Here is a 12,382-nt window from a genome sequence, read left to right on the forward strand (position 1 = left end):
GTAACTCTTGAAAAAGGACATTCTACCAAGAAGAAGACCCGATAGACCTCATAGTCAAGGAACATAATTATGGAAATGTCCTTCTTAAGGACATATGCCTGATTTTAGCATTCTGCCATCAGGTGAAAATGTGGGTTTTTAAGTGGACTTTCAGGGGAAGTTGACTGGCATTCTTTCTAGTGTTTTGCTAGGTTTTTCAGGCAATTTTTTTTATACAGGTTTCTCTTTTGGCAAATTTTCTTTCTTGCTTGCATTAGATTTTGTGGTTACAGTCACCACTGTTCTCTTTAAGCTGCACAGTCAAAAACAAGAAAGCTGAGCTCCATGCTGTTTGGGGCTACTTCAAAGTCCCAAAATGAAACACACCATCTTTGCAGTGCAGCTGGAAATGCCACAGTGCAGCAACTGGAGGCATCTGCACACAGGCGCGGACCCCTTAGGGGGAATATTGGGCTATTACTGTATCTGTTCTGCAAGTTTGATTGTTCTGTACTATTTTACTAATTGTTCTGGACTTTTCTGAAAGAAAAGCAAGATATAAATTTTTAAACGAACAAATTTCTACAAAAACACCACCCACAATAATCTTGTTTTTCCTGTTCAAAACTGTCTCTGGTGCTCCAGAAAATAGCCAAGTCTGATTTAGAACCCAACTCTCCACTACAGCAGGAACACTTTAAGCAGTTATTGCAGCAGTGAATTTATGACAATACAGCACTAGTGCAAATACAGCCTCAGATCCACTTGTTAAGAGATACTAGTGCTGTTGATAGAACAGCATTATTTAAGGGCCCAATCCTATCAAACTTTCCAGTGCTGAGGCAGCCAAAACACAGCCTTGAAGGAAGGGAGCATACGTTGCCTTACCTTAAGGAGGCCTCTGTGACTGCCCCATCACAGATAGTAGCATACATCCAGTTGGCATGGCAGCATCAGTGTTGGAAAACTGGATAGGATTTGGCCCCAGCAATCTGGTTTAAAATTCAATGCTTAAATGAACATTGAACAGGTAAGTGCAAACTGAAAATATTGGATTTAAATCAAACAAAGGTGCATCTGCTTCCATAATTTGAAATGTTTTCTACTTCAGAATATGGACATGGGGGATATGTCAGTTACTGAGAAGGCAGAAGAAGAAAAAGATGACACACACATGGCATTAGAGATTATTAGGTAGGGGCTTAAAACACAAAGAAAACTGTTATTCTTAGCCACTAAAAACTCAAAACAAACCTTCTGCTTCCTATTTTTTGAGTAAGAAAAGATGACTCAATTTCAGAGTTCTCTATTACAAAATACTCAAAATCACTTAAAGTGGAAGATAAATTGCCATTCTAGTTCACTACACCAAAAATTAACTTTGTAAAGATGTCATCCATCTTTAAATTATGTTGTTAATCTGTTTTTTAATTATGTTGTTTAATCTGTTTTTAACCTGTTGTAAGCCGCCTTGAGTCCCTTCGGGGAGAAAGGCAGGGTAAAAATAAAGTTGTTGTTGTTGTTGTTATTGTTATTATCATCATCATCATCATCATCATTATTATCCACAGGTTCCAGTTCAGAAAAGCTCATGCCACACACATAGTAATCCATCTTCAAGGTGTCATGGATTCTTTGTTGTAAACCTAGCAGTTATCCCTTCATAAAATTCATTGCTCTATTTTGAATTATCAGCCTTGGTGTTTTGAGGGCCCAATCCTATCCAACTTTCCAGTGCCAATTCAGTTGCAATGCAGCCCCATGGTAAGGGAATAAATGTTCCCTTACTTTGAGGAGGCCTTCGTGATTGCACCCCCAACACAGGATTCAGCGTACACCCCACTGACATGGCTGCATTGGCACTGGAAAGTTGGATAGAATTGGGCCCTAAGAACAGTAACAGGGAGGAGAGTAATGGTGAGTTCTTCACACTGTTTCAGAAATACTGTACAGGTGGAGCAGGGATTCAAAAACTAGTTTAAGAACTGAAGATAAGATGAAGGCGATGACACATATTCTGGAGTAATATACCTGGATTAGGGAGGGAAGGGGGAGAAAAGCTGCACATATTAACAAGAGTTGAGGAAATATATCACAGCTTTTGCAAAAATAAAAAGTGACATATGCTACAATTTATGGTTCCAATGTTCTCATGCGGATTCTTGGATCTCTTCACTTACAGGTTCTTTGGTATTGCTTTCTATTTTCACATAATTGCATTTGGCTAGTTTATAAAAATGAACACAGTTAAATACTGTATCCAGTTCACAAATTTACAGCTTGCTGCATGGTCAGTTTTTCAGCCTGAAAAACAGGCTATTTTTCATCAGCACACAGAATAAGCAAGTTCAATTTGGTTTGCTGTGGAAACCATTTGGAGTTTAGCAGTTTCAGCTGTAACAATAGAGCAATCCTATGCATGTCTACTCAGAAGTTCCACTGAGTTTATGGTACATATTCCCAGGTAAGTGTTCCAAGACTGCAGACTACCTGAAATGTATCTCCTGATTCAAAGACAAAAATGAATGTCAGCAACACAGCTGACTTACCACTTTGCAAAACACCACATCTCATCACCCAGTGGAACAGCTACCTCCTATCCCATCCTCCTAGTTTAAAATTCACTTCTCTCTGCAATAAGCACATTAAGGAAAAATTAAAAATTGCATTGGACAGAGAACAACTGATGTGCCTCCTTCCAGTTAAGAAATCAAGCTAACTAGCAATTTCTATCACTACCCAGAGGACGGACCTTTTTTTTCCAAATCAATTCCAGTTCACTGCAATTCTAAAAATTCTACCTACTCAGATTCATCAAACAGGGGAAAATGAACAAGATCTCCATCCCCTTTCCCATTCAAAAACAAATCCAACAGAAGTGTGCATAGCTTTACTACAGACAAGCTGTCAGTGTCTGCCCTATCTAAGGTGCCATATTTGGAGGAAGCCATCTTCTCTAGCAAGCAGAAAATATTGTGCAGCCATGATTTGTTTGCAGACTGCTTCATCTCTACTCACACCCCACCACACTCACTTCAACAGCCAGCTAGCCTTTCTAGTTGTAACTGAAATGCCATTGTAGCACATTTTAAGGCACTTTGAAGTAGACAGGAAGGAGACTATTGTTCAAGATAAAGTTTAGACAGTTATTTAAAATACACACACACAAAATAGAAATCTGATGAAGAATGCCCTTGCAAAGCACATTCCTTCACACTCCTGTGACTAAGGGAGAAATCCAATATTTGCTTTCATGTAGTAGAAAATACATGCAAAAACCACTATTAAAGTGAAATATTTTAGATTACAGATCATATCTCAAAATATGAATAGTATTCTAAAAAGATTCCAAAATTCAACCCTTACAAGGAACCACAAAGAGTAGAAAGCTATTAAAAATAATAAAATCCCAGAAGCAGCAGCAAACTTATTTTGCTACCAAGCAGAATTTGCTTGGGCATTGGAAAGGTGGGATATAAATCTTTTAAATAGTTAAAAGGGCTGGATTACAACATGCACATGCAGAATAGCCTGAATGAAGTTTGTGCAACTCCAGACATTCTGAAAATAAATTCTCGTCCAAAACTTTCTTACTTACTGACTTACTGTTCCACAAACTTAAATTACCTGTTAAGAGAGGTTTACTTCTACAAGTAGAGAAGTCAAACATTGCTCTGATGAGAGTTAGTAAAATAGAAGGTGAATTAACATTTGGAAGTTTTTTCATGTGTGAGTAATTCTAGAAGTCTTACAAGACATCACTTTCCATGTGAAGGTATCTGAAGATGGTGATACTACAGTAATTTGCAAAACAAAGGTTTACCCTATTTCCCTTGTCCAAAATTTTACCTTTCTACCTCTTCAGACCCATCCAAAGTCTGGGGAAAGATACACCAGTTGTCTGCCCCTTTCCACCTCAGAGGTGACTGCATTTCAGGGATGCTTGACGTTTTAGGTTTATGATGTCCACTGGGATCCTTCGACATGAAAGTTGTGCTATAAAGATAAAATATTATTCAAGACAAATGGTTTCGGGTTAAGATGTACAGTTGAAAGAAAGGGAAGGAAGTAGGGTCTGAACTGCTGGACCAACTTCTCCAAGAAACAATTAAACCCAGTAGTCCAACATTGCTAATGGTTGTACTTTAGTGAAAATCACTGGCAGATGAAAAGCACACAGACTAATAAACATTAACACAGTGCACTTCTCAACAACCTTTTCATCTACAAGAAGAGTTGACACGGCCTTCTTCAGGACAAGGTCTCTCCTACTCTTCAAATGCCCACCACATCTGACCTAGCTGGGCAAAATCCCAAATGTTATCCAACACATAAAGACTTGAATCAGTAAGAAAGACCTTTTCAGAGAACATTGGTTGAAGGTGCATTGAAGATCTTTGAACACATGGGTATCAAGCCCCATTGGCCAGATGTGGCCCACAGAAGCTCTTCATCCAACCTCAGTTATCATTGGGCTCTCCTAGGGCCATCCTTTCAGCAGTGCCATTTCTGCAGAGGCTCTGGGAAGAAGAAACTGAAGGAGGCCACAGAAGGCAAAAATGCTACAGGGTAAGCGGCAGACCAAGGGGGTGAAGAGGTAGATATTGTTGAGGTGCTGGGAGATGCCAATTATCATGCAGGCTGCCCTTTCAGCAGTGCCTCTTCTGGCAAGGCAGACCACCTATCAGCTGCGAAGTGATGCTGTGGCAGAAAAGGCACTGCTGAAAGGGCAGCCTGCATAGTAATTGGACTCTCCCACTGTGGTAATTAGGCTCTCTCATACCTTGAAAGACTTGCACATTTTCTCTTCTGTCATTTGAGGCTAATTAATTTCTATGCAAGAACAAAGTGCTTGTTTCTGACCATCATCTGCTTAATGACATCACTTCCAGCCCTCAGTAGGTGCCATGAATGATATTTGGCCCACTATATGAAACAACAGACACCCCTGCTTTAACTACTTACAGTGAAATAGAATAATGGGGCAGAGCTGTTCCATACATAAGAAACACACATTTCTCCCACTACTTCTATCCTCACCCCCATCTCAAATTCTAGATTGGAAGGCCCTGGTGCAGAGACTTGTCTTGTTCTTCTGCAAGGTGGGCACTGATGGCACTACATGATGTGAAGAGGATCACTAGGTGAGAAAGGCATTTTCAGAGACAGCATAAGAGCAAGGACCTTACTCCCCAAGGAAATCTGAGTTATTCTTTTGCTTAAACTTTTAGGCAGTGAGTCATTCTAGCTCCCCCCCCCCCCAGGAGGCTGTTGAGATAAACAGAATTTTGATAGTCTAACTGCTGGTGTCTTGTTTTGCTGTTCAGGATATGCTTTATGTCTTAGTTCAGTAAGCCACTTTGAAAACCTATTTGAGCTGAATAGAAATAAGTTAAAAGATATGTTATTTCAGATTCCTTATCAGAACCTAAGGCAGTGGGGGCAGGGGAGGGAATGCAAATGTTCCTTCACAGTCATTAGGGCAACTTTTATCCCATCCTTGGAAACAAGGTCACAGAAGTTTTAACACTCAAATGTTGTTACTAGCCTGCCTTTGCAAATTCACCTATTTTGGTTATTTGTGCCTATAACCAGATGTAGCAACACCTGAAAGAACTTCTCCTCCCTGCCTGGCTATCTGGGGGCAACTCTCCCCTCCACAGGCAAACAGCTGAATGGCTATTTCAAATGATAGCTTATTCCCCTCCCCCCATTCTAAATGGAGAAGAGGAATTAACAGTCCCTTTGAATGAGAGATTAGGAAAACATGATCTTACTCTTGGGTAGAGACTACCAGTCTCCATGCAACCCTTCAAGAAAAGCCCCAGAACAATTGCACTTCTCATGAAGAAACTGCAGAATGAACTCTCACTGCGCCCCAATTGGGAAACTAAGAGCACCCCATCTTGCCCACGGGTAGACAAAGGTCTCCCTCAAAATCCTACAGCAAAGGTGGAAAACTAACCAAAGGCCACTAAGGGCCCAATCAAATCCAACATTCTAGTGCCAGTGTTGCAGCAATGCAGCCCCAAGGAAAGGGAACAAACATTACCTTAACAGGATGCATATTCCATTGTGCTGGCTGCACCAGTGCTGGAAAGTTGGATAGTACTTGGCCCTAAACATTAAGATGGCAGAAACTTGGTATCTTTGCCCCACAAAGTCCTGAAAGGGTAACCAGAGCCCTCTGCTTATGTTGCGGGAACAGATGAGTGTCTGGGATGTGCTATTTCAAGCTGCCTTGAAATTTCTCTTTCAAGGATGTGTGGTGGGTGGGGAGGCAGGTGAGGCAGAGCCTCCCCTCTGGAGTCCTTCGTAAAGCGCCACCGCCATGGCTGGCAGCCAAGTACCCTCAACCCATGCGCTCTGTGCGCTCTTGGGTGCCTCCCACTGCGGCAGCACACTGTGTTATCAATCCTTCGCTACAGGGGTGTGTGGTGAGACAGGTGAGGCAGAGCCTCCCCACTGGAGTCCTTGGTAAAGTGCTGCCGCAGTGGGAGGCACCCAAGAGTGCGCAGAGCGCATGGGTTGAGGGTGCCTGGGTGCTTCCCATGGCGGTGGCGCTTTACGAAGGACTGCAGTGGGGAGGCTCTGCCTCACCACACACCCCACAGTGAAGGACTGATAACACAATGGTCTGCGTGTGCCGCCCAACTGTACCACGTGCTTGGATAAGCAGCCATGACCCCCAGCAGGGTGGCCCCCCAAATGCTTTGGAGGGTGGGGGGCTCCACACCACACCGCCCTTTCCACAGGGGGAGTGTGCAGAGAGCCCTGGAACGACCAGCCACGCAGGCCCCGCTGCAGCCCGCCCACACTTACCTGAGAGGAAGCCCCCCTGGCTCGAACGGGGCCCCTTCCGAGCAGACGGCACCGGCGGGGCCCCCAGACCCAGGGCTCTCCGCCACTCCCTCCCGCCTCGGTGTCCCCAGCAGCGGCCACGGCTCTTACTGGAGGCCGGGGCTGCGCGCCGCGGCCTACCTGCAGGCCCGAGGGGGGAAGCGGGCTGCCAAGGACGGCCCTCGCCGCCCCAGGGAAGGCCCGTCTCGAGGCCCCCGGGAGGCCCGCGGAGGGCGCGCAGCACAGCCCTGTCGGGGGCCCAGGCCCGGGCCGGAGCCGCCCCCGAGGCCGCCGGCTACTCACTCGGGGGTGGGGTGCTCGGGGTCGTAGAAGTCGCCCATCTCGGCGGGCTCGGCGCGGTCCTCCAGGCGCGTCCTCCGCCGAGGCCGGCCCGGCCGCCGCTCAGGCCATGGGGCCGCCGCCGCCCTCTCGCTGCGTCCCGGGGCGGGCGGCCGAGGCGGGCGGGCCGGCGGCGACCATCCAGGCAGGCAGGCAGGCAGGCAGGCAGGCGCGCCGCGGAGGCCCCGCCCGAGGGAGGCAGCGCGCGGCCGCCTCTCGCTGCTCCGCTCCGCTCCGCTCCGCTCCCCGCGCCGGGCTTCTGCCGCTCCCGCAGCGCCCGCCCGCCCGCGGCCTCGTCCTTCTTAACGGCGCTGCCTGCGCTCCAGGGAGGCGCCGCCGCCGCTCCGCTCCGCCCCGGAACGGCCGCACGGACGGAAGCGGCGCCGCGTCGGCTTCCTGCGGCCCAGCACGAGGCTGGCTCTGCCCGCAGCCCCGGAGTCCCGCTGCCTCCCCGCCTCCAGAGCGGGCGGCGAGGAGCCTGGCTGGGCGGGGAGGCCGGTGTGTCAGAGCCTCCCCAAGGGACTGCACCCTGTGACGTGAGGCAGGCGAGGCAGAGCCTCCCCCAAAGTCTTTAATAATAATAATAATAATAACTTTATTTCTACCCCGCCTTTCTCCCCGAAGGGACTCAAGGCGGCTTACAACATATTAAAAACAATTTAAAAGCAAATAAAAACATATTAACACATACTAAAAACAGCAGTCAGAGTAAAAATAGGTAAAAAGAGCATAGAGCAGCAGCAAGTCATAAAAGAATCAGGCCTGTAAAAAAAATATTAAAAGATGTTAAAAAATGTTAAAATGTTAAAAGGCCAAGAACTCAGAAGGCTTGCTTAAACAAAAGGGTCTTCAGGCCTTGCCGAAAGGTCTCAAGAGAGGGAGCCATTCTTAAGTCAAGGGGAAGGGAGTTCCATAGCGTTGGTGCCACTACTGAGAAGGCCCTATTTCTTGCAGCCGCCCCACGTACCTCCCTAGCACCTTTAGGGGTGCTGTCCCTGTGTGAGGTGAGGCAGAGCCTCCCCCCAGCCCTTCAAAGGTGCTGTCACTATGTGAGGTGAGGCAGAGCCTCCCCCCAGCCCTTCAAGGCTGCTGTCCTCTGTGAGGTGAGGCAGAGCCTCCCCACAGGAGTCCTTCAGGAAGCATCACCACCATGTGAGGTGAGGCAGAGCCTCCCACTGGAGTCCTTTGAAAAGCAGCACAGCTGTGAGGCATTCAAACAAGGCAGGTGAGTAAGGGGAGGCAGGTGTGGCAGCAGCAAGGTGAGGCAGGTGTGAGGTGAGGGGAGGTGCCGAAGAGCCTCCCCAGTGGTTGTGTGTGGGTTGAGCATGCTTGAGCCCCTCACAAACTTTCGAAGGACTCCACTGGGGAGGCTCTGCGCCACCTGCCTCCCCAATCACCACACATCCCTCCCAACAAGGCAGCTCACACTCCCTGGCTGGAGGCCTCCCAAGCACATGCCACAAATCAGCGCCTCAGGCTGGAGCATGGGACTTTCCAGAGCTGCCCTTTCTTTCATGCTGCCTCTCTGACTCCCATGCTCAGCACCGCCTTCTTGAGGTGCACACCTGTCACAGTAAGCCCACAGAACTGACAGGACTTGCTCCTGAGTAAACATGCATCAGATCTATGAACACGTTTTCTGCACTTGTCGTCTTTTCCCCCCCAGGCAGCAAAGCTAAAGTGGCTGCATGGCCCACCATTTCTGCTTTGCAGCCTCGCAATCTGAGCATCATTCATGCGCACTCAAAAGTACTCTGTGCTTTTTTTTAATGTGCAGTGCTTTTTTATGTGCCTTTTTTTTAGTGCAGTGTTTCCCAAACTTTTTAGCAGCAGGACCCACTTTTTAAAACTGCACACTGTTGGGACCCACCTAGGTTTACCACACTTTTAAAAAGGAGTTCTAGAAAGAAATAATATTTTGTTTGTTTGCTTAAGTTCTAATATGCAGAAACAAGACTCTCAAGCTTTATATCCCTATATTTACACAGGCTTGCAAACTGCAATTCCCCTGGGGGCTGGGGATAAGAATAGTCCCTCAGTTTGGCTGTACTTGTCGTAAGAGGCGACTAAACAGCAACCGGGTAGATGGGACTCCTCAGCCTGGGAAGGCAGCTCATCTGAGAGAAGGAAAACTCTGATCCCAAACCTCCACTGCCTTGTGGCTACATCCAGTTATGGAAAAGGCTTCAGGAGTCAACCTCGAGGCAAAATCCGGAGCCGGAGTCCCTGAGGCAGTTCATGGCTGAACACAGTCACGTTCTGGCAACTCCTGCGACGCCGCTGGAACCAACCGTATTGGCCTCTGCCTTTCCATTGGACCATTTCAGCGATGTGGAGAGGGGGGATTTGCTGCATGGGTAACAGCCTATCCTCCATACCTACTTTACCCAGGCTTCGCGCACTGGAGAGGACACTCTGTTCCAGAACCACCATTCAGAGCGTGACACCATAGTCTTCCGAGACTGAAGGATGCCAACATGCAAACTGCAAGAGCTCAGCTCTTTGCAAGGTAATTAGCAGCTATAGTATCTGATTTTTGAATAGCCTCAGGACTTGAGGCAATTAGTTATCTGATGTTTCCATCACCCTTTGGTGACCCATCCAAAAATCAGGTCACACCCCACCAGTGGGTCCTGACTCACAGTTCAGGAACCACTGTTTTTGTGGTTTAATGCTTTGTTGTGATGTTTTTTTTACCTGTTGTTGTGATACATTGTACATTTATTATGAGCTTTGTAAGCCGCCTTATGCAGTTGCTTTGGCATTGGAGAGGCAGGATGTGGCAATGGATTTCAGGGAAACTTACTCTGAAGTAAATCTATACAGGTTTGCAACTCTGGGGAAGAAAGAAGATATCCTGCCCAGAGGCCAGTGGGAACTTATCATGCCTTCTCCTAGAGTTTTATTACAGTTTTTAGAATATTGTCAGCTGCCTGGGGTGTCTTTTCAGAAAGACAACATATAAATTGTTGCATTTGCCCTTATAGTAACCTTGTGTGAGGGAAAATGTTATTTTATGATTGGATACTTGGGAACAGGGAGCAAATCTATGACAAAGGTGGAAGTTGGACCTAGGGTTCCCAGATCTAGTTCTTTATATGTTATGTAGTGAGTGATTCTGAATGATTTCACACTTTCTTATATGCAGTAGAAGCCATTATTCTCAGTTCCTCCTTTTGCCACCTTCTGACTTTTGCAATCTGGAGCTAATAAGACTGGCCTACTCTACAGGATTGCTATAGAGATTTGTGAAATGATTTGCGGTATGTGAAGAGTTTTGAATGCTCTGAAAATCACTATGGTTATTATAATTGGACTATTGTTACTGTGCTGGAATCCCTAGCATGTATTCACTGCTGAAACAGAGACGCCTGCGTTGGCTTGGTCATGTCGTGAGAATGGATGATAGCCGGATCCCAAAGGATCTCCTCTATGGAGAACTCGTGCAAGGAAAGCGCCCTACAGGTAGACCACAGCTGCGATACAAGGACATCTGCAAGAGGGATCTGAAGGCCTTAGGGATGGACCTCAACAAGTGGGAAACCCTGGCCTCTGAGCGGCCCGCTTGGAGGCAGGCTGTGCAGCATGGCCTTTCCCAGTTTGAAGAGACACTTTGCCAACAGTCTGAGGCAAAGAGGCAAAGAAGGAAGGCCCATAGCCAGGGAGACAGACCAGGGACAGACTGCACTTGCTCCCGGTGTGGAAGGGATTGTCACTCCCGGATTGGCCTTTTCAGCCACACTAGACGCTGTGTCAGAACCACCTTTCAGAGCGCGATACCATAGTCTTTCGAGACTGAAGGTTGCCAATACAATGTTACTGTAGTGCCATCAGTGTACAGGGGGGTTGGCATCCCTGGACAATTGTCACGGGCACGGGACCCTCACAGTGCCTGCTGCCAGAGGTGCCCAACTTGCTCTGGCAGTGGCAGAAGCAAACTCTCACCACCTTCTTGTTCCCTTCCCATCTGGAAAATAACCACATCAAGACAGTTCACAAATATGGCGGGGGGGAGGGGGCTACTTTGCTGAGGGACCCTTCAGACCTGAAGCTTATGTGGGACTTTATGGAGCATAAGAAGACAAGTTCTTTCCTGGAGTGGTTTACATTCTGCAATGTGCCACAGAGAAACCAACAAAAAGAGAGCGAAGAAAGTTTCCCCCATTTAGCCTCAGAGTTGAGGGGGAAAGGCCTTGGCTATTCAAGGCTCCTTGACACAGATTTGAGTCAATGTGTGCTGCTCCTTTGCCAACTGGAGGCCACTTCAAATGGCTTCCTGTGACAGCTGTCTCCATGCAACAAGAGACTCCTGTATGCGACTTTGCTACATGGACAGGTGGCCTGACCTGCACCAGTGCAGAATTTCAGTGCCTGGAGGCCTCCAAATGGAACCTTGGTTGTGCTGAGCTAATGTTTAACACCCTGTGCCGGAAGGTACCTCTTGCTCCCTCCCGCACTGCTAAACACTTTTAAAGTGTGTGTTATACATTATTTAAAACATTTGTACCTTTTTAATATAAGATTTCCAAGTCCACTTAAAGCATTTATTTAAAACTTCAAACACCTTAAAATATTGGTAAATGACAGCAAGGAAAAAACAGAGAGAGGTGCCCAGGGTGACGTTCCCAGGTGGCGAGATGGGGCCATCAGTTCCAGCAGCAGTCTGTCTACCTACCAAGATCTGGCTTGCCTCAATCTCCCTTTGAGAAACATGAAAGTGAATGAGAAACTGGCTGTAGGGTGGAGGTGCACCCAAGGCCGACTCACCTAGTAGGCCAACTGAACTGGTTACCTCAGGCAACAGATGGGTGGGAGAGTTCATCTCAAACTACCTACTTGCCTGAACTGCTTCTCCTTCTCCTTCCATTTCTTGGCTTGGAAAAGAAGAAGGGGAACAGACAGGAAGACAGAATGTGAAGGGGAGGAGAGTGCTGAACTGGAACATTGGAGAGTGGGAGGAACAGAGGCTAGCACATCACCAGGTAAGAGAGGACAGCATTGGAGTTCTTCCTCAGTCTTTAAGAGGTTTTGGGCTGGCCTAGGTGCACCTGTCTCCCCTTCAGATTATCATGGCATATGGGTGTACCCCCAAGGCACCATTTTCTCTCTGGGTCTACCCCCATCCAGCCACTCTCCAGGGCCTGAGCGTTGGTGGACCTTGGGGTTTTACTAAAACCCCAGGTTAAGCTTTCCCCCTGGGGGATGGGGGATAAGAATAGGCCCT

General features: G+C 47.3%; 2 protein-coding genes across 14 annotated transcripts in view; one reads left to right on the top strand and one right to left on the bottom strand.

Annotated features, from left to right (window-relative positions):
• Nucleotides 1-7,245, bottom strand: part of SETD2 (SET domain containing 2, histone lysine methyltransferase) — a 77,754-nt gene extending 70,509 nt beyond the window's left edge. For 4 of the 5 annotated variants that reach the window (XR_010794519.1, XR_010794520.1, XM_066627846.1 and 1 more), the window contains exons 1-2: nucleotides 7,123-7,245; nucleotides 3,829-3,975 (exon numbers count right to left, since the gene is read on the bottom strand). Coding sequence is in view for 3 of the 5 variants with exons in the window: in XM_066627846.1 (XP_066483943.1) it covers nucleotides 3,829-3,975; nucleotides 7,123-7,160 (185 nt within the window). In the remaining 2 variants the exon portion in view is untranslated. The remainder of the gene's footprint in view (nucleotides 1-3,828; nucleotides 3,976-7,122) is intronic. The other variant, XM_066627847.1, reaches the window with a different exon arrangement.
• Nucleotides 7,246-7,707: 462 nt separating this feature from the next.
• Nucleotides 7,708-12,382, top strand: part of LOC136651365 (tubulin delta chain-like) — a 33,880-nt gene continuing 29,205 nt past the window's right edge. For 3 of the 9 annotated variants that reach the window (XM_066627674.1, XM_066627668.1, XM_066627673.1), the window contains exons 1-2: nucleotides 8,143-8,383; nucleotides 12,046-12,140. The gene's annotated coding sequence lies outside the window, so the exon portion shown is untranslated. Of the gene's footprint in view, nucleotides 7,728-8,136; nucleotides 8,384-12,042; nucleotides 12,141-12,382 lie in introns of those variants that run through there. The other 6 variants (XM_066627675.1, XM_066627677.1, XM_066627669.1 and 3 more) reach the window with 6 other exon arrangements.

This window comes from Tiliqua scincoides, chromosome 5 (assembly GCF_035046505.1).
Source record: "Tiliqua scincoides isolate rTilSci1 chromosome 5, rTilSci1.hap2, whole genome shotgun sequence".
Taxonomy (NCBI): domain Eukaryota; kingdom Metazoa; phylum Chordata; class Lepidosauria; order Squamata; family Scincidae; genus Tiliqua; species Tiliqua scincoides.